The 21,101-nt window shown below is 40.2% G+C and overlaps 2 protein-coding genes across 5 annotated transcripts in view; one reads left to right on the top strand and one right to left on the bottom strand.

Moving 5' to 3' along the window:
* The window catches only part of ankib1b (ankyrin repeat and IBR domain containing 1b), a 35,766-nt gene extending 23,097 nt beyond the window's left edge, over positions 1-12,669 (top strand). For all 4 annotated transcript variants that reach the window (XM_005743156.1, XM_005743157.1, XM_005743155.2 and 1 more), the window contains exons 13-20: positions 1,060-1,146; positions 1,437-1,503; positions 2,428-2,573; positions 2,980-3,158; positions 3,289-3,340; positions 6,460-6,571; positions 8,793-8,836; positions 9,394-12,669. In XM_005743156.1, the coding sequence (XP_005743213.1) occupies positions 1,060-1,146; positions 1,437-1,503; positions 2,428-2,573; positions 2,980-3,158; positions 3,289-3,340; positions 6,460-6,571; positions 8,793-8,836; positions 9,394-10,305 (1,599 nt within the window). In that variant the 3' untranslated portion in view covers positions 10,306-12,669. The remainder of the gene's footprint in view (positions 1-1,059; positions 1,147-1,436; positions 1,504-2,427; positions 2,574-2,979; positions 3,159-3,288; positions 3,341-6,459; positions 6,572-8,792; positions 8,837-9,393) is intronic.
* A 547-nt stretch (positions 12,670-13,216) lies between these two features.
* On the bottom strand, positions 13,217-18,831 carry LOC102195239 (protein lifeguard 1). Its single transcript, XM_005743206.1, has 10 exons — positions 18,730-18,831; positions 18,219-18,387; positions 17,743-17,821; positions 17,221-17,274; positions 16,948-17,038; positions 16,743-16,780; positions 16,017-16,104; positions 14,407-14,496; positions 13,929-13,976; positions 13,217-13,369 (listed from the first exon to the last, which is right to left on the bottom strand). The coding sequence occupies exons 1-10, from the start codon at positions 18,829-18,831 to the stop codon at positions 13,217-13,219; spliced, it is 912 nt and encodes a 303-aa protein (XP_005743263.1).
* Positions 18,832-21,101: the final 2,270 nt, after the last annotated feature.

Consider the following 21,101-nt stretch of genomic DNA (forward strand, 5'->3'; position numbering starts at 1 on the left):
TAAGGTACCGAATTCAGGTTTGCTCCCGCTTTATTTTTAAATACGCATACGGTACTTGTATGCGCCCTATGGTCCAGTGCGCCTTATGTGTGTGTTAAATACAGTAATGGCACACATAACTGAGACTGCGCCTTTTAGCACAGTGCGCCTTATGGTCGTGAAAATACGGTAATAAAGCCTTCAAGCTCCTCAGCTAAATTTAAAACGAGCAACCGTCTACAGAGCTGTGGTAAGCTTGCTTTCTGGTTCTGTTTTCTCAAACTCAGACATTGACCTAAGTGACATTACTTATAGCAATTTATCAGATTTTGTGCAAGTCCCTGTGGAACCAGAGAAGAAATGATATAACTGTTTACTCATCTGCAGTAGTACTCTCCAAGGCCTGGAGAATGGCAATACATAAAATTGGTGGAATTTTCCTTGAATCGCATGATGGAATAGTTAATTATTTACAGATTTTCTGTGCAGAGTTGATAAATATATTTTGCTGCACAACCCAGTCTTACTGTAATACACCAAGTCTCTGTCTGTCTGCAAACTCCTACACGATCAGGAGTTGAGCAGCTGAAGTATATAACACACAGGTATATAGTAATGTAGGCCTTGACACCAGTTGGCAACTACCTGGTAACTGCTGGTTGCTAGGGAAAAATATTTCCTGCTTGTTGCCAATGGTTGCTCGAGGTTAATAGCAGTTACTGTGAAATCATTTGCTAAAACCACAGTCATGTACGTCAAGAGTCACTGACCTCCTGGTAACCAGTCGTTACTATTGAAAGATGTATATTCTCTGACTGGCTGGCAACTCGTTGGAAGGGTTTGCTTGCTGGTACTAAGTGAAACTGCTTGCAAAGAGGTAAACAGTGTTGCACTTGTTTGCATTTGGTTGCCAGAGGGTTACTGACCAGTCTCTCGTGTACTCTCTAGTCACACATAAATAGTATCATTTGGTGGACTTACTTTTGCTCCTTACAGTTAAAGTATTTCAGCTTTCTCTGTGAGAAGAAACACCATGCTCAGGAGTTTGACTGTGGCTGGTGTCTCATCACTGTTTTGCAGGCTGAGAAAAAACACAAGAGCTTTCAGGAACTCGACCGCTTTATGCACTACTACACACGCTTCAAGAACCACGAGCACAGCTATCAGGTAAACAGACCAGACTTTGTCTTCCAGTGATGTTGCATTTGCAGCTGTTATGCAATGAATGCAGACAGTGAGTATTTGTGTAAAACTGGTGCATGACCCATAGTTTGGATACTCTCCAGTGCTCTAACTTTAACATAACTAACATACGGTATATTTGCATTCTGTTCATCACAAATAAATCTGTTGTTAATTTATTTGGTCTCATATGGCATTCTCTCTATTGCTTGGTTTAGCAGGAACCTCAAGATCATTTTTGTTATTGAGTAAAATTTCTGTTTTTCTCCCATTAGCTAGAGCAGCGTCTGTTAAAAACAGCCAAAGAGAAGATGGAGCAGCTTAGTCGAGCACTAAGTGGAAGTGAGTATGCAGTCTGCCGTAACGGCGTCAACCTTTATTATACCAATCCTAATTCAGTTCTTTAATATTGAGCTTTTGGAAGTAGAGGAGAAGGGATAGAAAACTGAGGTGTTTTAATATTATTTTAACAACAGCATTCAGTTTAAGCATTCAGTAGTGTGAGGTTACAAGAAAGATAACATTTTAACTTGACTTTTTCAAAATCATGTCAGTAAAGGGAGTTTCTGCCTGACTAGTTAGCTGAGTGATGCTGATGTACATCAGGTAAAGCAGTAGACTCTGATTGCAGTGGAGTTAGCTCACATAGCGGCTGTCAGCTGGCAGAAATGGAAAAGGTTCCAAGTCGGTCTTCATGAGTTTGGCTTAACTGAAAGTTTGCACAGTTTATCCTACATAATACGACTGCCGACAGCTTTGAGTCTCCAATAATCAGTTTTGGCCATCACTATTGTGTTTTCTGACGCAGTTCAGAATCTGAGATGCAGATAAAAATTCTATTTCAGATATAAATTTGTCTTCTATTCAGCATGTCTGGATTGCTAATTTACACATTTAGTGAAAAGATTTATTCAAATGAGAAGAAAATGATTTTCCCTTAGGTTCCAATTTTATTTTTTTTTTAATCTCAGTAGCTGTTAAAAAGTGAATTATAAGTCACTATTCATCAAAGGCCAGCAGTGTTCTTGGCCCAGACTTCCCATCATACTAGACACCTCAGTTATAACTTAAAAGTGCAGTCTCTTCATGTGCTTTAGTACAGTCAAGGAGTTCTTTCATATGCTTTGTTTCAGGATTTCTTGTCATGTAATACTAATCGGCTCAAAAGCAAAGTGAAGTAATTGAGGCAGAGTAATGAGTGTCCTGTACAAAAGCATATCCCATATTCATGTTTGTTATCTGACTCTCCCGCCTTCTCTTTCCCAGGGGAAGGAGGCCCACCTGACACTACATTCATTGAAGATGCAGTCCTAGAACTACTAAAGACTCGCCGCATCCTCAAGTGCTCTTATCCTTATGGGTTCTTTCTGGAGCCCAAAAGCACAAAGAAAGAGATCTACGAGCTTATGCAGGTTTCAGGCTTACTTAGTGAGAGGAAAGACAAATGTTCACAGTGGTCTAGGCCATTAGATATGTGAGACTAAAGCTTTCTACTGCATGATTCTCACAATCTTCCCCAGTTATATCTGCACATCTCAGCTTTTAGTTAAACATCTAGTGCTGTATAATTTATGATCACCCATATAGATACAGGATGTACTTTCCTGCTAGTTTTTATAATGTGGCCTTTCAGATGCTGGAGAATGATTCGGCACGGCTCCCATAGGTCTTACAATTCCTTAAACACCTGTAAAAGTAATAGTTTTTTTTTAAGTAGATACATAAACAGCTGCCCCACAAGTACATTTGTTAAATTGAAACTTCAAATCCTGCATTTGTACACTGTGATTGCTAAGTCACCTGTCTTTCTGCCCCCAGACGGACTTGGAGATGGTGACTGAGGACTTGGCACAAAAGGTTAACAGGCCTTACCTGCGAACACCACGCCACAAGATCATCCGTGCGGCTTGTCTGGTACAACAGAAGAGGCAAGAGTTTTTGGCCTCAGTAGCCAGGGGAGTGGCCCCTAATGACTCACCTGAAGCCCCAAGGCGAAGGTAGCATACAGACCAGTACCTAACTTTGTTAAAATAACACATTTTACTTCTTTTTTTATTTTATTTTGAGAGCCAATTCCTGTGTGATTTCAGCTATCACAAGTTTGCCATTAATTTCTGTCTTTGGCAGTTTTGCTGGTGGAACGTGGGACTGGGAGTATTTAGGCTTTGCATCACCTGAGGTAAAAGCTGATTGGTTGGACTGTAAACTTGAACAAAATGCATTTGTCTTTTTGTGCACTGAGTGGTTTAGCCAATGATGGGTTTTTCCTTGTCAGATGATTGGGTTATTTAAACAGATTAGAGGTACATAGTAAGAGTTGGTGATTCCCATTTGTTTTAGCGAAAATTAATTCACTTAAAGCTAACAAATGTAGCCAGATAATTGTATTGGTCCAGGTTTACTTGCAGCTGCCCTTTACACTCACACCCACATGTCATAATTGGTGCCACTGTTTCTAAACAAAACCGGCTTCTGGCTTGTTCAGGTTGTTGCTGTGTGCTCTGAAGTGCTTTGAAACCACATTTGGACTCATTATTAAACTTACTGGTACAAATTAGGAAGAAAAAGACATGTTAATCCTAAAATGTTAATTTTTCTCAAAGGCACAGACTTCCTCTCTTGGTCACAAATTATTTTTGGATAACAAAGGTTTGTTTGTCTTTTGTTTTCCCCCTGTCGTTACTGTTCTTGAATGTAATAGTGGAGCCACTCCCAGATTTCAGCATGCCATTGGAAGTTTAATTTTGTTAATGTGGAATTTTTAATATCATGAACTGTCAGTGTTATTGATGCCGTGATGTTTGCCCTATACAGTATAGTACAGTATAGCTATATTTGTAAAACATATATTATGCATAATATTAATTTAATCAGTGCCCTTTCAGCAAGTGCCTGTTATTTGTAATGACACTTATTTCTGCTAATAGAGAGTACTTATTGTTTCAAGAAATTACTTTATTTATTGCAGAAATATAAATCATAATTAGATATAATTATGTTGTGTAATTAATTATACAGTGTCATATGACATCTTTTAATAAAGTCAGTATGTATATTTAAATCATTTTAACGTTTCTGGTGACCCAGAGATCGGCATGTTATTTAACACACTGGAGCAAGCCAGATGGTTCAGTGTTCCCTGTGCAACCGTCAGGAATGATTAAAAGCACAGTATGCTGGCGAACACCTAAGTAGGTTGCGCCTGATCATTACACATTAGTAACAGGTGTTTGTAGTTAACACTTAGAGTCATAAAAGTGTCGACCACATAATGGTTTGATTACTGACCTGTCTTCTTTTTCTGCCCAGCGTGATGTATGCACTTGGTAATGGTGCATATGTCAGTACATTGCAGATACTACTACAGGTCTGTTATTGATTTTTCTAGACTGTGGCAGTTCTTAAACATACAGTTCTTTTTTCAGAAGAATTTGCTCAGCTTAAGAGCGCCATCACTCTTTTGGCTTAGGCTCGTGTAGCTTCTATCTGAAAATTCAAATCTCACACCAAAATAAGCCTCTGGGGTTTCTGTGCAAATCCTATAACATTTCAAAGCTGGCAATGGCCAATAGACATTTTAAGGGGGGATGTTTTGACTTGTATCAGTAAATAAAGCACAAAATGAATTAAAGATGACTCAGTTACATTAAATATACCAGTAAGCCCTGTAAGTCACTTAGCGGCATGCAGTACAGTAGGACCCTTCGTAAATGGAATGTAAACACATTTATACATTTGCACTTCATTTACAATGACGAGTCAAAATATGTGTGCTAAAAAGATCTGTTGTCAGGAAAGCACCACAGAAAATATTATTATTATTCAAATCAGCCAATAAACTAAGCCAACAGATCTAAAACAGTAACTTGTCTTCTGACATGATAACAAAACTACGTACAGCGGCTCTTGTTTTTCTATTTAGCATTTTGCTTCTTCTAAAATGTGCCATTATTTTGTAGGAAGTCAGGTGCCACATGCCGTGATACTTATCTTGTCTCTCATTGGTTGACATTCTTAACAAGCTGGAGATCCCTGCATGCATTGATTTTGCTAACTACTAATTATCTCTATCTTTAATGTGCATCGATACTGTGCAATAACATTAATGATTATAATACATAGGCCAGCTGATGAAAGTATTTATGTTGCAAAAACGATTAAATTTAGCTTGGAACATACTAATATAGACATACAGTAGATACTGATGGCAGATGCTGAACACCAAGCTTTTATTTGTTATTGTTTTTTGCCTGCTGGTTAAAAGCTTCTTTCTCAGTCACTGTCAGTAGTTGGTAACACCATAGTAACAAAGCCAGATGACACTGCCTCACACACTTCCATATGTCTCCTCCATGCTTCTTATAAAACCTGCATCACTTCATAGTGGGTTATATTTAGCACGGTGGAAGCATGAAAGAGCTTTTGCTTTTGATGATATTTGCATGTTACTCAGTGAGTTTGGCAGTTGAGATGATTGAATAAAGAGTGCAGAGGTACCGATATGTTGATTTGGTGTATGTAGCCTTTTTCATGAAGAGCGGTCATGCATTTATCAGTACTTTAAGAGGGATAACAGCACTGGAGTTTTCATTCGTTTGGCACTTGACTACGGATGAGTGCCATCTCACAGTTTTAAATCTATGACTTTGACTTTACAGGAATTCCATTTCAAAAATGTTAGCTTGAGTTGATTTAGATAACAGACAAATTCACTGCTTTTCCCTTTGAAGAGCTACACACCAATGAGCCAAACTGTTAAGACCACCCATCTTTCTGTGCAGTCAAAGTAGCTGCCAACCAGAAAAGCATAGACTCCATATGACCTCAAAATAAGACCTGTGTGCTGGGATAAACAGGAACTATTTTCCTTTGCCACGTTTTTTTCCATGCTAATCTGACCAAAGTTTCAAGTTGTGAGGTCAGCTGATGTGCAAATAATCCCTGTTAACCACAGGTTCAGGCATCAGACTGCTCTACACCCTGCTTATCAGATATTTTCTCATGAGTGTAGAGGCACACCCACATAATGTTCGTCTTGTGTTTGTAAGACATAGCTAATCAAGAAGGTCGGTTTAAAGGGAAGGTAAGTGGTTTCAGTTAGTGAATGAATCAAAGACCTGCATATAGTCCCCTCAACCACACACACACACACACACACACACACACACACACACACACACACACACACACACACACACACACACACAGTGTTATTAACTCAAACCTGCTAGAATCAGTTTCCTTGTAAAAATCTCCTTCATTGCATTTTTATAGTAATGATTGTTCTTATATTTTAAGGAGTACGCAGAGTTCCAGTACAGACGGCGGCATAGGCAGAGGCGGCGAGGCGACATGTCCAGTCTCCGTAGCAACACACCTGACCCTGACGACCTCAGCGACAGCACTTTAGGTACTTTACTTTATACAGGGTTTCTCCTGTGATGGCTATTTCACATCGTGATATTCAGTTTTTCTCCCTTGTCACAGCTTGTTATTTGCATAGCTTAAGTTACCACGTGAATTTATCGTGTGATCCATCTGAATGCAAAATCTCTGGGTTCTAGTTGGTCTGATTTTTAGATTGGGTCCAAACGCCTGAGACTATAACAACTATCTGGTGCACAGACAGTGCGCAGATTTAGACACCTCAAGGTTTGCAATGTTTACAAAAGATTTTGATTGTTTGTGTATAAAAGATAAAAGTTGTAAAGTTTAGAAAGTTCCCTTGAGTTGTATTTCTTTCATTAAAGCAGGGTTCGATGGCCCTCAGGTAGATTTGATCGACTGTTCAGCTAAATTAACTTAAATTGGTCATCTCTTATAATCACAGCTGCTTCAGGCTCTCAGCAAAAAAATTGCTTAGAGAATAATAGATCAGAATAATAGATCAGAATAATAGATCAAAACTGCATCTTAATTAAAAAAGAACGTCAAAATTCTATTCTATATTCTTGGGAAAAAATGAGACCTCTGTTTCTAATCATGGATACATTTTTCTAATAGTGCAGTGTGACTGTGAAACACTTAGTGAAAAGAATATTTTTATATTCATTAAAAGTGTGATTAATTAAGATCAAGCCTACATTTGTTATCAGTCCAATTGGTATACATCCTGGAATGGCACACTGACTGCAGCATGGAAAAAACAAAAACCCAGCAGATGGATGGAATGGGTCAAAGTGCAATTTGTAATGGCTGATACAAAGCATTTAAGGTGGAATGATCTTTTGAGTAGAAAACTATTTAAAGATAGATATAGGGAAGTACTGTGTACATGTGATAGGAAGTTTTATAGAAGTCAATTCTAGAAATGAGAGTTATAAGAATTATTCTAATCTGAAACTGTTCTGGTAGGACATTAATAAACTGAGAACTAGAGACTGCAGAAAAGACCTATTGAAGTTCATCTTAGTGATGGTGTGGTTTGAAAGTATAGAATGAGATTAATTGAGAGCTAGATTTTCTTGATTTGTTCTCAGGAAATCACATTGTGATGAACTTTGATTTTTGTTTCTTTTATTAGTGACGCATGTAATTCAAAGGATGAGTTGAATAGAAGCATGACTCATGATGTTTGTTTCCATGTTTGAATTGTGATGTTACAAAGAAGTGAAAAACGCTGTAGACAAGTTACAGTTAAATTACTTGGGTGTAGAAGAAATGCCAAAGAAAGTATTAAAAGTCTCTGTTACTATTAAACACACATTTCTGTTGCTTTATAATTTGTTTTAAAGGCACAGTCTTATTAACTTTGAATGAATCCATCAGAATTGCATAAGTGCAGGTGCAGGTTTGCGAAGCCCCACCATCTTGAATACAGTGGCTGATGTTTTCGTTATCTCTTTCTCGTCCTTCACTACTGCTTTCTCTCCCCTGTCATTTCCACCATATCATCATCCTCCTTACCTCAAGCCTCATTTTCTTGCACTCAAGTTAAGGCTCTAGCTCTGTGTGGATTAAGAATGTCTAACTTTAAAGAACTGTCTGTTTAAACAGACAATTAAATGGTAACGTTTCAAAGCTCTTCGGTGAATTCAGGCCTTACAATCTGTTCCAGATCTGTTTATTTTTTCATGTTGTTGGAGTCATGGTTAATGCGCCAAAAATATTAAGATCCAGTCAGATGCTTCCCTGGCAGTATTGTGTCAAGTGGAGAAGAGTCTTAGTATCCACCGGTACCTAAACAAGCACAGGTGCACTGCAATGATTCAGTTACATTATTTGTTTAGAAATATTGATTTTTACTAATTAGTTTTTCCAAAATAGAGCTTCTGGAAAAATGACACTTGCTTGAATTCAGTAAGCATTTCTAATCTTTTGTGTTTCTCCATCATCGTGGTACTTTTATCTAGGCTGTATGGACTGAAAACAATAGATAAAACTGGAGGGTAGCTAATAGGTTCTGTTTTGTGAGCAAAGAGGAATTGCTCACAGATACAGATACAGTTAGTGCAGTTCCTGGGGTTGTGACGGGTTGCTGGTCCTTCATCAGTGTGTTGACTAAACTCAAGATGATGTTACTAAATTGAATACTTAGCAGTAGATTAAACTGAGTAAATTGATTTATCCTGCATTGATTTAGTTCAATAACCAGGTTTGACATTTTCTTTGTTCCTTTTTTTCCTATAAAGACACACAGGATGCTGGAAGTGGACGCAGACAAGGTCCTATGATGGTGAGTAAACATTTATCTCGAGCTCAAACGGTAATGTAGTTGAAATTATTCCTGAAGGCATTTTTGTCTTAGTACTGTGAATTATTAATGTCGTCTTGATTCTTAGCGGTTTCATATTCACTAGTTCACCAAATGTTCAGTTAATAAAAGAGTAATATTTGAAACTGAAACCTACGGGGTTTTCTTTTTCTTTTTTTTTTTGGACTGGGGTTGGGGCATGAATGACTTGAAACATACTGAGTGATGCAGCGATGTTGTGTGCTGGGACTTTATATATAAACACAGAGTGAGTGGTAATGATAGTTTTGGAAATGTAAAACCTTAAAACCCACTGTGAGCTGACTGCAACAAAGCAGCTATAAAGAAAAACTGTCTTTGCTTTCAGGTTTGTGTGTCAAAGTGTCAAAACTGCAGCAGCTGCTATTTTCCTTGCCTTGTCACTATCTCCATCTGCTGCTACTGTGAACTTTTTTAACAATAGGTGCTGCAGGTTATACTTAAAGTTAAGTTTGAAAACTGCTGATGCTCTACGACACTGGATCCTTTTATTCTTGCAGGGTCTGGGTTCGCTGGATGACGATGACCCCAACATTCTTCTGGCTATTCAGCTGTCACTCCAGGACTCAGGGATGGTCGGGAGTGTGTCCAGTCATGAAGTACTTGCCAACGAAGCCTCACTCGGCGCTATTGGCACCTCCCTGCCTTCGAGGCTTGAGCAAAGTGCTCCAGGCATCGAGGTCCCCCCCAGAGCTTCTCTAAGCAGCTCAGAACTGCTGGAGTTGGGAGATAACTTGGTGAAACTTGGCAACATCAGCAGCCAGTACTCTGCTGCCACCGGTGTTGCTATCCCTGTACAGCACGGTGACAGTCATCATCGGGCATACGGTGCTTCTGTGCCCATACCAGTGGCTCCTGGTTGCAGCAGCTCTTCAACAGGCCTCTTCTCTTCCACCGACACAACAGACTCAACCACATGTGGCAGCCACGACCCATCCTCATCCTCTGCATTAGCAGCAAACGCTAACCTGCTGGGCAATATCATGGCTTGGTTTCATGACATGAATCCTCAAGGTATCACTCTGGTACCCCCAACCTCCTGTGACAGCGACTCAGTCCCGGGTTCACTCCATAGGGGCGAAGGAGAAGACGATGACAATGTCGGGGTGGTCGTCTTCCCTGAAAACAGGAAGCCTCAGGAGGTGATGGCAGATGTGGGGTTCTGCTCTCAGAGGCTGAGTGAGATGGAGGAGAAGGAGTGCACTGTCGCTGAGAGACCGACCCAGTTAGATCTAGTGGGGCTGGACACCATGCCGCTACCTTACATGGGAGCCCATGACGCAAGCGGAGGCCATGCCGAGCGCAGAGGCTCAAAGGTGTGCCACGTCGACACTCCGCGATGTGACTCTGTGTCTGATCAGCTGCCAAGCACCAGCTCATCTGAGTGGGAAGATCAAGTGCACTTGGTATGATCTCTCTAACTGAGATGGCAAAGAGCTTTTAAGGAAGGCCAAAAACCACTACAGATTGCAAAATGAATAAAGAGGAGGAACGTCTGTGCTAGCTATTCAGGTGGAATGTAAACAGAGTGGGGAATGTGTCATACTTGACCAGAAAGTGGGGAAGACACAGATTCAGATTTAAGTGCAACAAGATGTGTTTACTGTATTGTCAGCCTTCTGCAAAGAAAGTACTAAATAGAAGAGATCACAGTTAGTTACCAGTTTCAAGGGTGACTTATAAAACAAGTCTTGTACTAGTAAAAATACAAATAAGTAGCGTTTTTTGTTTTTGTTTTTTAAATATCAGATTTAGAGACTTAGGAGCTTTAGAAACTTTAACCTACATAGTTATTTTCCACTGGACTAAAAGCCTACTGTATCAGTCTGGATCAGGTCTGATGTAATTCAGCTGTACTTAGTGAGCAGATTAACAGTTTGCTCCAATATTCAATCGAAACAAAGCCGGCTGAGATGGTTCTCGCTCCTGTCCAATTCTGCCTACTTCATGGGTGCCAAACACTGACTAGCAAAAGCACAGTTTGCAGTCACCAAGTGGATTCTCTAAAGCAAATTGTGCCTGCTTTTTACAATCTCAACCACTCAGCTAAACTTTAATGTGAAAGTGTTGAGCCATAATTTTCTTTGAGATTGCAGCTGATTGATACTCTGAAAATGTCACTGGCTAAAAGCTGCCGTGAGCCGTGTAGAACTGAGGCTTCAGGCCCTAATGGATTTGTACTTTATGTAAAATATTCACATTGGCAAAATTTTGATTAATTATTCAACTGAAAAGTAGTTGGCCTCCTCAAAAACATTTCAAAATGGACTTGACAGTGGTTATTACTCCCCAACACAGGCTGAATCAAAAAACAACGAATGCTGACGGGCCCAGAGGGAGTGCTCGTGATTCAGTTTGCACCTTTGTCACAGCATGTTCTGAATTCCATTGTAGCTTGTCTTAAATTAATGTTTTGAGTATTGCAGCCGAACGTGGAGCGCGACAGACTAAGTAGACAGTGAGAAGTCTGCTTCATACGCCGCAGGGAAGGCCATTGAAATCAGGCAGTCGTATTCAGACTCTGGTAAATTAATTACTCACGCCCAAGTCACTGTAATTTATCTCTGGGTCCTGTTTTAAAAGTAATAAGCAAAGCCTTTCAGATCTTTGCAGATTTTCCGGACTGCAGGGTAATGCATGGGGAGAAAAAAATTAAAAATCATGAATGTGTACAGCATCTCATCCTCATGGGAAGTCCATGTCTTTGAAACGGTTCTCTCTCTGGAGTTGAGACACACAGTGCCTTTGTGTAAATCACCATGATTCACTTTTTCCTTTTTTCACACTTTTTTTGAGTGCTAATTAAAAAAAAAATAAAAATGACAGTGTAAACAAAAACACCTGTTACCTTAAAGTCGTTTCTCTCACATTGCCGTTGATAGTGTTCAGACATGTGCTCATCAGAAATGTTTGTAGCAAGAGGCTTTTTTGTTGGCTCTTGTGGTGATATGTTAATAGATGACACTGACTCTTTTTTTCTTTTCTTTTTTTTAGCGATTTGGTGAAATACGTTGTAACGACGAAGTCACACTTTAAAGAAAAAATCTTATTCCCAGATATTTTGAAGAAAGGTTTTATTTCTCTGGGTTTGTGCAGTAAGACTTCTTGCCCTACACTGAAGTGGTTCCCGGGGTTTAGCATCTAAAAATCACTGCGCTGATTTCAGAATAGGTTAACCTACTGTTCTGTATCGCTTGTGTGTGAGGAAAGTTATAAAGTAGGTATTTATTTGGAATAAAGATAATTCATTTAAATAATGGATTGTGAGTAACCCATGTGAACTAAAACACACTAGTCAGTGTCTTACCTTTAAGACGTGATTATGTTCTTGTACAGACTGATGTCTGGCTGAAGTAAATGACCTTTTTCTCTCTCTCTCTGTCCCCTTGCAGATGTATAGAGCAACATTAAGTCTAAAGATAGTGATTGCTTTGATAAGTGTCTGGGTGCCATATGGTTAATGGAACTAACTTTGTCGGACTTGGTTAATGGAAGTGCTTTTATCAGAGGAGATAACATGCGTTGCCCTTTTTCTTTAGTAGTATGCTGTGCATGTAACGGGCACACTTTATACTGTCACCTCATATGTTCAGGTGATTTATTAAAAAAAAATTAAAAAAGGTATATAACATTTTGTAACTCATTGAGATTTTCTATTGTAAAGCAACTAATCCTTGAAATGCTATTTGCACTTTCATAGTTTATACTTGATACATTCCCTCTTTATATGAAAAGTGTTTGATGTGTGATGCCAATAAACTATGTGTTGAGTTTTACTTTGCGGTTGTCTCATTTGTAATAGTCATTTATGACAAAGAAATATTGCAGATGGTTTTATTTTCATAACACTGACCGATTCTTTTATTGGGTTTTCATTCAAAATTAAACACTTTTATATAATCTTTGATTTAACAAGTAGCTAAGTGACTAGTTTGTGAGTTAAAGAGTAATTTTTAGAAACAAATATTCAGTATATGTAGTTCTATGTAAATCTGAACTCCTAAAGGAAAAAAAATAAACAAGTAAACATCCATAAAGCAGACTGCAGTGCGTAACACATGACAATCATAGGCAAACTTGAATATACTGACAGATGTCTGGAGACGTATTCAATATGAATCATGGGCTCAGTTTCCCAGACATGGCTTAAGCCTAGACTTGGACCAAAAAAAGTTTTTCTGTGGAGATCTTCAGTGTTTTTGCTTTGGGGGGCTTAAGCCATGTCTGGGAGACTGGCTGTCTGTGTTTACCAAACTCAACGAATTGATTGCATGTGTGCAAGAAGAGTATCTTAAGGGGAAATCCTGCCATGGAGTTTAAGTGTCAGCGGCAGAGGCCGATGAGCTGCAGCAAGAAGAGGAACAGGGTGACGACGTCCAAATAGAGGTTGAGCGCAGCAAAGATGTACTCCTCGGGAGAGACTTGATACTTCCTGTGTTTTCCACCCAGGATCATCTGAGTGTCAAACACCAAGTACTGCGGAGAGATGGACAGAAAATGAGATCCCTCAGCACTGATCTGTGAATCGAGAACGCGAACTGGTCTGCGAGCAAGCGCAGGCACTATTAACTATTTCTGAGAGATGGGACGGTGCAGATAAACAGGCCACACAAATAATCCGGGAGTCAGACTTGTGCAGCTGAAAATAAGTTGTGACTTGCTGCTGACAGCCTGTTCAGCTCTGTGTGCAGCTGCAGTTTGTTCCACCGGCTGACGAGATGGGTCACAACATTTGCTGCGAATGCCAAAGGCACACAGAGAGGTGGCTGTGAAAAGGAAGCCCACTACTGTTAAGTGGTGCATAATTGAAATTAAAGGGCACAGGGGCATCAAAGTCGCTCTCTTTTCACTAACAACTGGTATCAGGCTGCTTCGCCCTGGGATCGCGTGTTGCATCATATACACTCACTTGACAATAAGCCCTCTTTGATGGTGGTTTCGTTTTATTTCCATTGGGGATTTTAATTCTGTTTTTCATAGCAAAAAGAAAAAAAGTGCTGCGGAAAAGAACTTTCTGTTACCAAAGTGTACTTACTAAAGAAAACAGCAGTGTTCCCAGGCAGGCATATACGATGTAAACATACTGCAAAAGAATCACACACACTCAGGAGAGGCATTCAGTAACACAAATTTAAAACAAAACATTTTTATTCTAGCGTGCTGTGCTGCTTGTTTGCTGTAGGCAGTAATTAAGCCAGAAACTTTTTTTTTTTGGTCATTCTGACTGTTTTGTTTGGTTTACAGGCAGTCAGAGTCCAACTACAACCTAAAATCTGCAGAATGCTTATTTATACCCGCTGGCAACACTAACAGCCGACGCAGTGAACGCCAGTGTACATTTAAATCCTAAGAGGTTTGAGTTTACGCTCTCTGCTGTATAGTCTGCCCAGCACACGGGCCTGTGCTTTCTAGGGCCAAAGACTCTGAGGCTGTACATCCGGTCTGTCAGCAATTCATTTAAAACCTGTTCCCACTGCAAACACACTGGTTAACAAAGAAGCTCTTTAATTTACCTGTGATCGGAGGATTGCACAGAGGAGGGCGAATGAAAAGAGGGTCCAGATAAGCACCCACAGGCACCCACTTGCTGTGGTGAAGTCCCACTGATGCCGCAAAGGAGGGATAGGAAATGAGAAAGACAGTTAATGTGACAAGCCCCAACATCTCTCATTTGTACTCATCATTCTCGTAAAATCCAGGACACTGAAGGCTGTTCTCATTGCAGCTGTGCTCTGTGATAGCTACAGATTGCAGTCGAGACTCAAGAAAATCAAGACAGTTCTGGTTATAACAAGTGAGGATAAATAATCAACAGGCACTGAGCAGGGGGAATGAAGGTGGCCTTTTCGCCTGCATCCCCTTTATTTATTTTTTCCACACTGGCATAAAAAAAAAAGATGGCAGTTGCTACAGGAGAATCACTAGCACTGATCACCTGAGGAGCTATGGGCTGCAGACGCAGTGTCAATGCATCACAGTGACAGAGATTAAAAAGCTCTGTGAACATTGTGAACTGCAGAGCAAGAGGTGCTGGAAATGGCAAGATGAAAGCGAAGTCATAAAAAATAAACTACAAGTGTTTGCGGACGCTCACTCAGCCCATAAAACTATATTACGGGCTTAGGGGTACGCTTCCCTCTATATGTCAGCTATTTAAACCTGACCTGCGTACCTTCCTCCCGCTGATTAATAACGAGCAGAGAGAATTAAGCACCAGATATATTCTTAGTATGATTATCAGACAGCTGCTTGCTTGTTCCATCCACTGTGAGCGAAAATATAAATGTCTCCAGCTCCTTCAGATACAATAAGTGGCAAAGTGTGTGAAATGCCAACCACCATTTAGCAGCAATTAAAAGAGGCTCTAAATGCAATCTGAATGTGGCTGACATCTTCCCCACTGGCTGTGTGATTGCTTTTGTTCAGAACATGAGGCGTTTATTGAAGAAACATGCCGAGCTATCAATGAAGTGATTCTCAAAAGGTCTCCTAACTTGCTCCAGCTAATAAAACGCTGCAAGTTGTAATGAAACTTTTAAATGCCATGTGCACAAGCATAAGCTATTATATATATTTTGAGAGCGGCATCTCAGAAGAAGATGAGCACGATCAAATAAAGAATAAAAAATCCTCAGCGAGCGAGACTTATTTGGGATTCGTTGGGATGCTTATTACAGAATTTTAGGTGAAGTTTTCGGTCATTTTTTTAGGGTTTCAATCACAAAGTTGAGAAGTTTTGCTTGATAAAAAGCTTTTTTTTTCACAATTCATGAAAGGAGGCAGACTGAAAAGGACGAGGGCTGACTTATATAAAGAATTCTATATGGCGAGAGTTATCTCAGCCACATGGGGGCTTAACCCTCTGGATGCAGGGAATTAACCCAACTTACAAATACACTGATCTCAGCAGCAATCTTAGTTTTGCCAGGACAGCAAACTCATCTGACTTTGAAAGCTCTGCAGGTGAAAACCTGTCCAGCAGCTGAGCTTTACACGTTCCCTCTGACTGCACAGGAAACACAGCTGAGTGTATGGACATTTACCAGTGACTGTATAGTTAAGGCGCCGTGTTTCACTTTTGGCTGCAGTGCAAACTGAGCTCAGAGTGTGTGACAGATCTTACCTTTGACTGCATGGCGAACAGGCTCAGGGAAAGGGACACAAATGCTGTTGCCCCAACAGCCCACATGACTGCTTCAGCATCAAAATACCTGCAGACAGAAATATCAAACAGTGCAGTAAGAGCTGAATCATGTCTATCTTGGGGTGGATGAGTAGCGGGGTTTGGTCTATCCTAAAGGGAAGTATTATTTTCTTATAAGAATTTTTTTTTCTCGAAATATGCATTTAACTTTGAGCACTGGACCCCCCCCCCAACCCCACCCCACTGGACAAGTATTGAATAATGCATTGCCTGCATGCATTTCCTATCAGCTATAGCTTCAGTTATAGCAATATCCTATAAATATGGTAATTTTAATGCATTATTGATAGTCAGGTCTCATCTGATGCCTTTTTCTGACAGAGTGACGTGCTGCTAAAAAAGAACCGTCAGAAAGATGGAGGGGGAAAAAGGGTAACTCGTGTTTACACAGGCACCGAGAAATACAGAGAAATTGGTTTTGAACTATTTGTGATGTGCTCAGATTTATCTTCAGCTGAAAAAAAATCAGAGAATGTGATCCCATGTGCCTTTTAATTTGGTAAACCAGCGCTGATAACATCTTATCTGGCATGATGGCTTCATTGCTGGCATCGAACACGCTATCAGATATGGATCAAATAGGATTATTATTGTGCAAATGAGTCTGCATCAGGTGGGGACTCATCTTTGTAAACAAACACTCACGCCGCCACAGATGCAAGCATCAGGCCCTCTGCAACAGTCTGAGGAAGACAGGGAGAAAGGCACACAGGCAGGGAGAGGGAGGGAGAGAGGGGAAGGGAAGGGGGAGACAAATGGAAAGTAAATACATGACAAAAAAAAAACTGTGAAATAGAGCAGGTGTGGTGGTGGTTTAATTTGATGCCTGGCTGGTACTGCCTCTACTCACAAACAGGCCCAGGGCAATAAAATTGAGGGGGACTCGACGCCGGAGACTGTCACAGCATGACAGGGCCACAATGAGGACGAGTACCACCGCCCTGTTTCACACACGACACAGAGTTTACCGGCATTAGCATATAATAGGAGAAACATTATGGATTCACTGAGCGCATTATTTATATTAAGATGAGCTTGTGATTTACTTCCGTGGACTCACATGAAGCCCTTTCTCCAAACACGAAATCCAGAAAATCTAAGAGAACGTTTTTGAACAACTTACATCATGGTGTAGGTGAACCAGTAGTTGTTCCATGCCCATTTCCTAAGTGTGTCCCTGTTTTGGTGGTGGTGGGGTGGATGGGGTGGGGGGGGTGATAAGAAAAGGGAAGGGAGAAAGAGAGAAGTGTTTAATAGAGCTGCCATTTATCTGATAGAAGCAGTGGAATGATTTTATTAAATATTAACAGAGAGCAGTGCATTGTGCACATGGGAGCTGAATACAATTTATGAAAAGAAATGACTGTTGCAGTCTTCCACCACATCCATTATACCAAACACAGGGAGCTTTCAAACTACTGCAAGCACAAACATTAGGCGGACTATATACCACCTTGTTTCACCTCACTATGGTGATTTGAGAAGGGCCCCAGTGCATGTTTAAATTTGTGCAGGGACGACTTTATGCACTTGTTCTGCCTCGTGTTGGTGGGCGATGACACAATTAAAAGCCAGCAGATTACAATAAAGGACATTTCTTCTTTTCTCTTTGGAACAAGAATGGCCTCGTGTGATTGTGTCTCACCAGTAAAGAAAAGCGCAGATGATCCCCACAGTCACTAGCAGCTGAATCATCAAGGTCAAGTAGACTTTCCTTATAAAACCTGTTCAGAAAAAAAGAAAAACAGATGCAGAAACACAGAGAGGTGAGACAGACAGGAGAAAGACATGCGACAACAACAATCTGTCAGAGTGAAGCATTGAGGCAGGTAAGGCTGCACGCTGTTGCCAAAAATGACTGTTTTCACCAAACTTGCATTCCTGCCTCTCATTAAAAATGATTTGTGTTGTGTGGGAGGTGAAGAGCTGCGACAGGCTGCGAGCAGAGATCACAGAACAATTTTCAATTCCAAATCAATTTTCAAGAAAACACTGCAAAGCAAATGAGGGGAGTAAATATTGCTGATCCTCGTTCGGCTCTGACCACGCAAACAGAAACGCTCATTTCTCTCGCCTCCTGTTTCTCCCTCTCTTTATTGATCTACTTCCTTCGACCCTCACCTCTCCGTATGGCAGCGTCACTGAAGGCGCTATCCTCTAAGCCGGGAGAGTAGACGGGTGGAGATTGGTCACATTGCTGGTTGTCTCCACCTGCTCCCAGGCCCACAGGATGGACCATGTTATCATAGGTTCCAGGAGGGGAGACCACTGCAACGCTGCCCTTCTCCACCTGGATCATTCAGACAACACCCGAAGTTTAGATTCAAAACTTTTTTCTTGCAAATCATAAAAAAGGCAGAATGATGTGATTAGAGGCTTTAGTGTTCATTTTGAAGTAACTTCATGGAATTAAACCAATAATCCATGTGTAATTAAATGTGTAAGCACACATTTAATTACACATCCCAACGATAGCATGATCAAAGGCTAGTTGTGTGTTGGATTTGGGCTCATTCTTTACGATAGCGGCATATTAAACCCTAAAATCAATGTGCAAAATGGTTTCTCTCACTGCTTAATTTAAATTTTTTTCCCTTTGAGGCTAACAAAAATGATGTGAATTGCTACTAACGTCATAGCTCATCCCAGTATACGAACTCTGTCCATGGTCCCCGGGGCTGTACGGAGGGGGCTGAGGATATCCTCCGTTTCTGTTGTCATAAGTGTGGTCCATTTGCCCAAAAGTCAGCAAATTTTATCAGACACAAAACTGCCAAGATAAAGAGAATTATTAGACATACAAGGTAGTTAAGGTCACAAAGACATTCCTCTGGACAGTGTCAGTGCTTTCATCAGTGATGTTAAATTGGCACACGGGGCAATGTCAAATGGGTGATTATGAAACCATGCATCACACAAATACAAGGCCCTCCATGACTGGCATCCATAAAAATGGCCCTAAAACTTAATCTATTTTCAGTGTATGTATATTTAATGGCCAAATAGATTGCATTTAATTGATCTCAGAGGAAATTTAGTTGTCATCCACAGACAGACAATAAATGCAAGGATTTTTTAAAATGTATATATGTATAGTGAACACAAGGGAATAATAAATCCCCCCCAAGTTCCCTAGTTCTGCATTAATCATGAAAGAAATGAAGTCATAACCAGCTGCTCAAAGATCAATGCTGCATGATGTACAACTGCAGTAAAGCAGTGACTACACATAGCAGTTTGACAGAAACAGCCGCTCCCTGTGCACATCCGTCTATTCATTATGGTTTAATGAATAACAATTTCCACTTCCTGTAATATCTGTAATTAGTAATGGCTTTTGCACTCGTGGCAGCAATAAATCATTTGCTAGATAAAAATCACATTTTGACTTTTCGTCTTTTTCAGCTCATCTCTCCAAACTGGAACAAAACAAAGCCTAAAACTGTGTTTTCTAAGGCACGAAGTGGACTTTGTTTTTGTTGGCTTACGCGGGCTGAAAGTTTGGAACATTAAATCCAAGTTCTGACAAGATGACAACAGTTTTAAAGTCTATAAAAAAGTGTCCAGCTGCTGTTTGACTCAGGTCTGTTCACAGAAATCAATTCGTACAACTCCAGCGAAGCTATTAAAATATGCCTTACCTCTGCTGTGACGACTGAGACCACGCTCGGCTGCTCTTCCTGTAGCTTCAGTTTCCTTCAGGGCAAAGTCTACTTGCTATCAGCTGGTTCCCACAGAAACAGGACTTTTGCTGCAGGGGAAAAGGATGTATTCCTCATTAGTCCTAATGGGATATTAAGATGAAGTTCTGAAAGTGACATTAAAGCAATAAGGCTGGCACTTTGACAGAGTAAATTGGGATTTTACCTTCTGTGTTCCACCTGCACTGATCCACACTGGAATGAGTTTATACTGCTTGATTTCACATATTTAATAAAGGTTTTCCCTCATATTTCAGTATCCTGGAATGATAAGCTGCTGCATATGAAAAGCCTGTAACATTTCAACCTGTATCACACAAACAAGGCAAATGCAGGACAATGACACAGTGTGAGATCCGGCGAGGCGTATGGTCTTTCTGGTTTACCTTGGTTACTCATTGATAGCACCCTGCACACACAAACCATCCAGTGACAAAGAGAGGACTGGACGATGTAGGACATCAATCCAGCCTATACAAAGGGATTATGGGTACTGAGTCACACTGAGAAAGAAGAGCTAAAGGCATACTGTGTGAAAATACAGAAAGCAATGTAGGTCAATACCATTTTTATGCTTTCCCATGAAGAACTGGCTCTCAAAGAGTTATATTTAACACCATCTATTAATCAGAAAGCAATCCAGGATGAGTCCATTTTTATATATACATGTATGTGCATGTGTATGTATGAAAAAACAACAACAAAACAGTAAAATATAATTTCCACTACTTAGCCTCGATTGGAATTGATTACAGCTAATTACTGTATTGATGTGATATTTAAAGCGATCACATACATGATGATCATAATTCAAATCTTAAAGAAAGCAAAAACTATTTTGCAGTCCTGTAGCTTTATTTGGATTTTAAACACAATTACCTAACATAACTGTGTAATTAAAGGTGTGTCTCTGAGTGACTATAGTTGTGTATACATAAAAAACAAAGCAAGAGCAAAATACACAGAATTCGATGCGAGTTTTTTCTTTTTCTCTTTTTAAGCCAGATAGTCTCCCCCTGATGTACAGAAATTATTTATACATTAAGCAAACACTGGGGGGCACTAGTCTCCCGTGCTTCTGCTAATTGCAGTGATTTGGATGTGACTCTCCTCCTCTCCTCCCCCGCCCCGAAAACCCTTCTCACTCTGCCGCCTCACCCACCCAACCAGCAACATGAAATCCTCCAGAGAGCTTCCTTAAACCGGCTGCCTCTTCATTTTAACAACTCAGATCAAATCCTTCATTTCTTTCACCTACATGTGATCTTTCTGTTCCCTATTACTAAAATAAAAGAAAACATTG

This window comes from Pundamilia nyererei, unplaced genomic scaffold (genome assembly GCF_000239375.1).
Source record: "Pundamilia nyererei isolate P.nyererei 1_Seehausen unplaced genomic scaffold, PunNye1.0 scaffold00128, whole genome shotgun sequence".
Lineage (NCBI taxonomy): Eukaryota > Metazoa > Chordata > Actinopteri > Cichliformes > Cichlidae > Pundamilia > Pundamilia nyererei.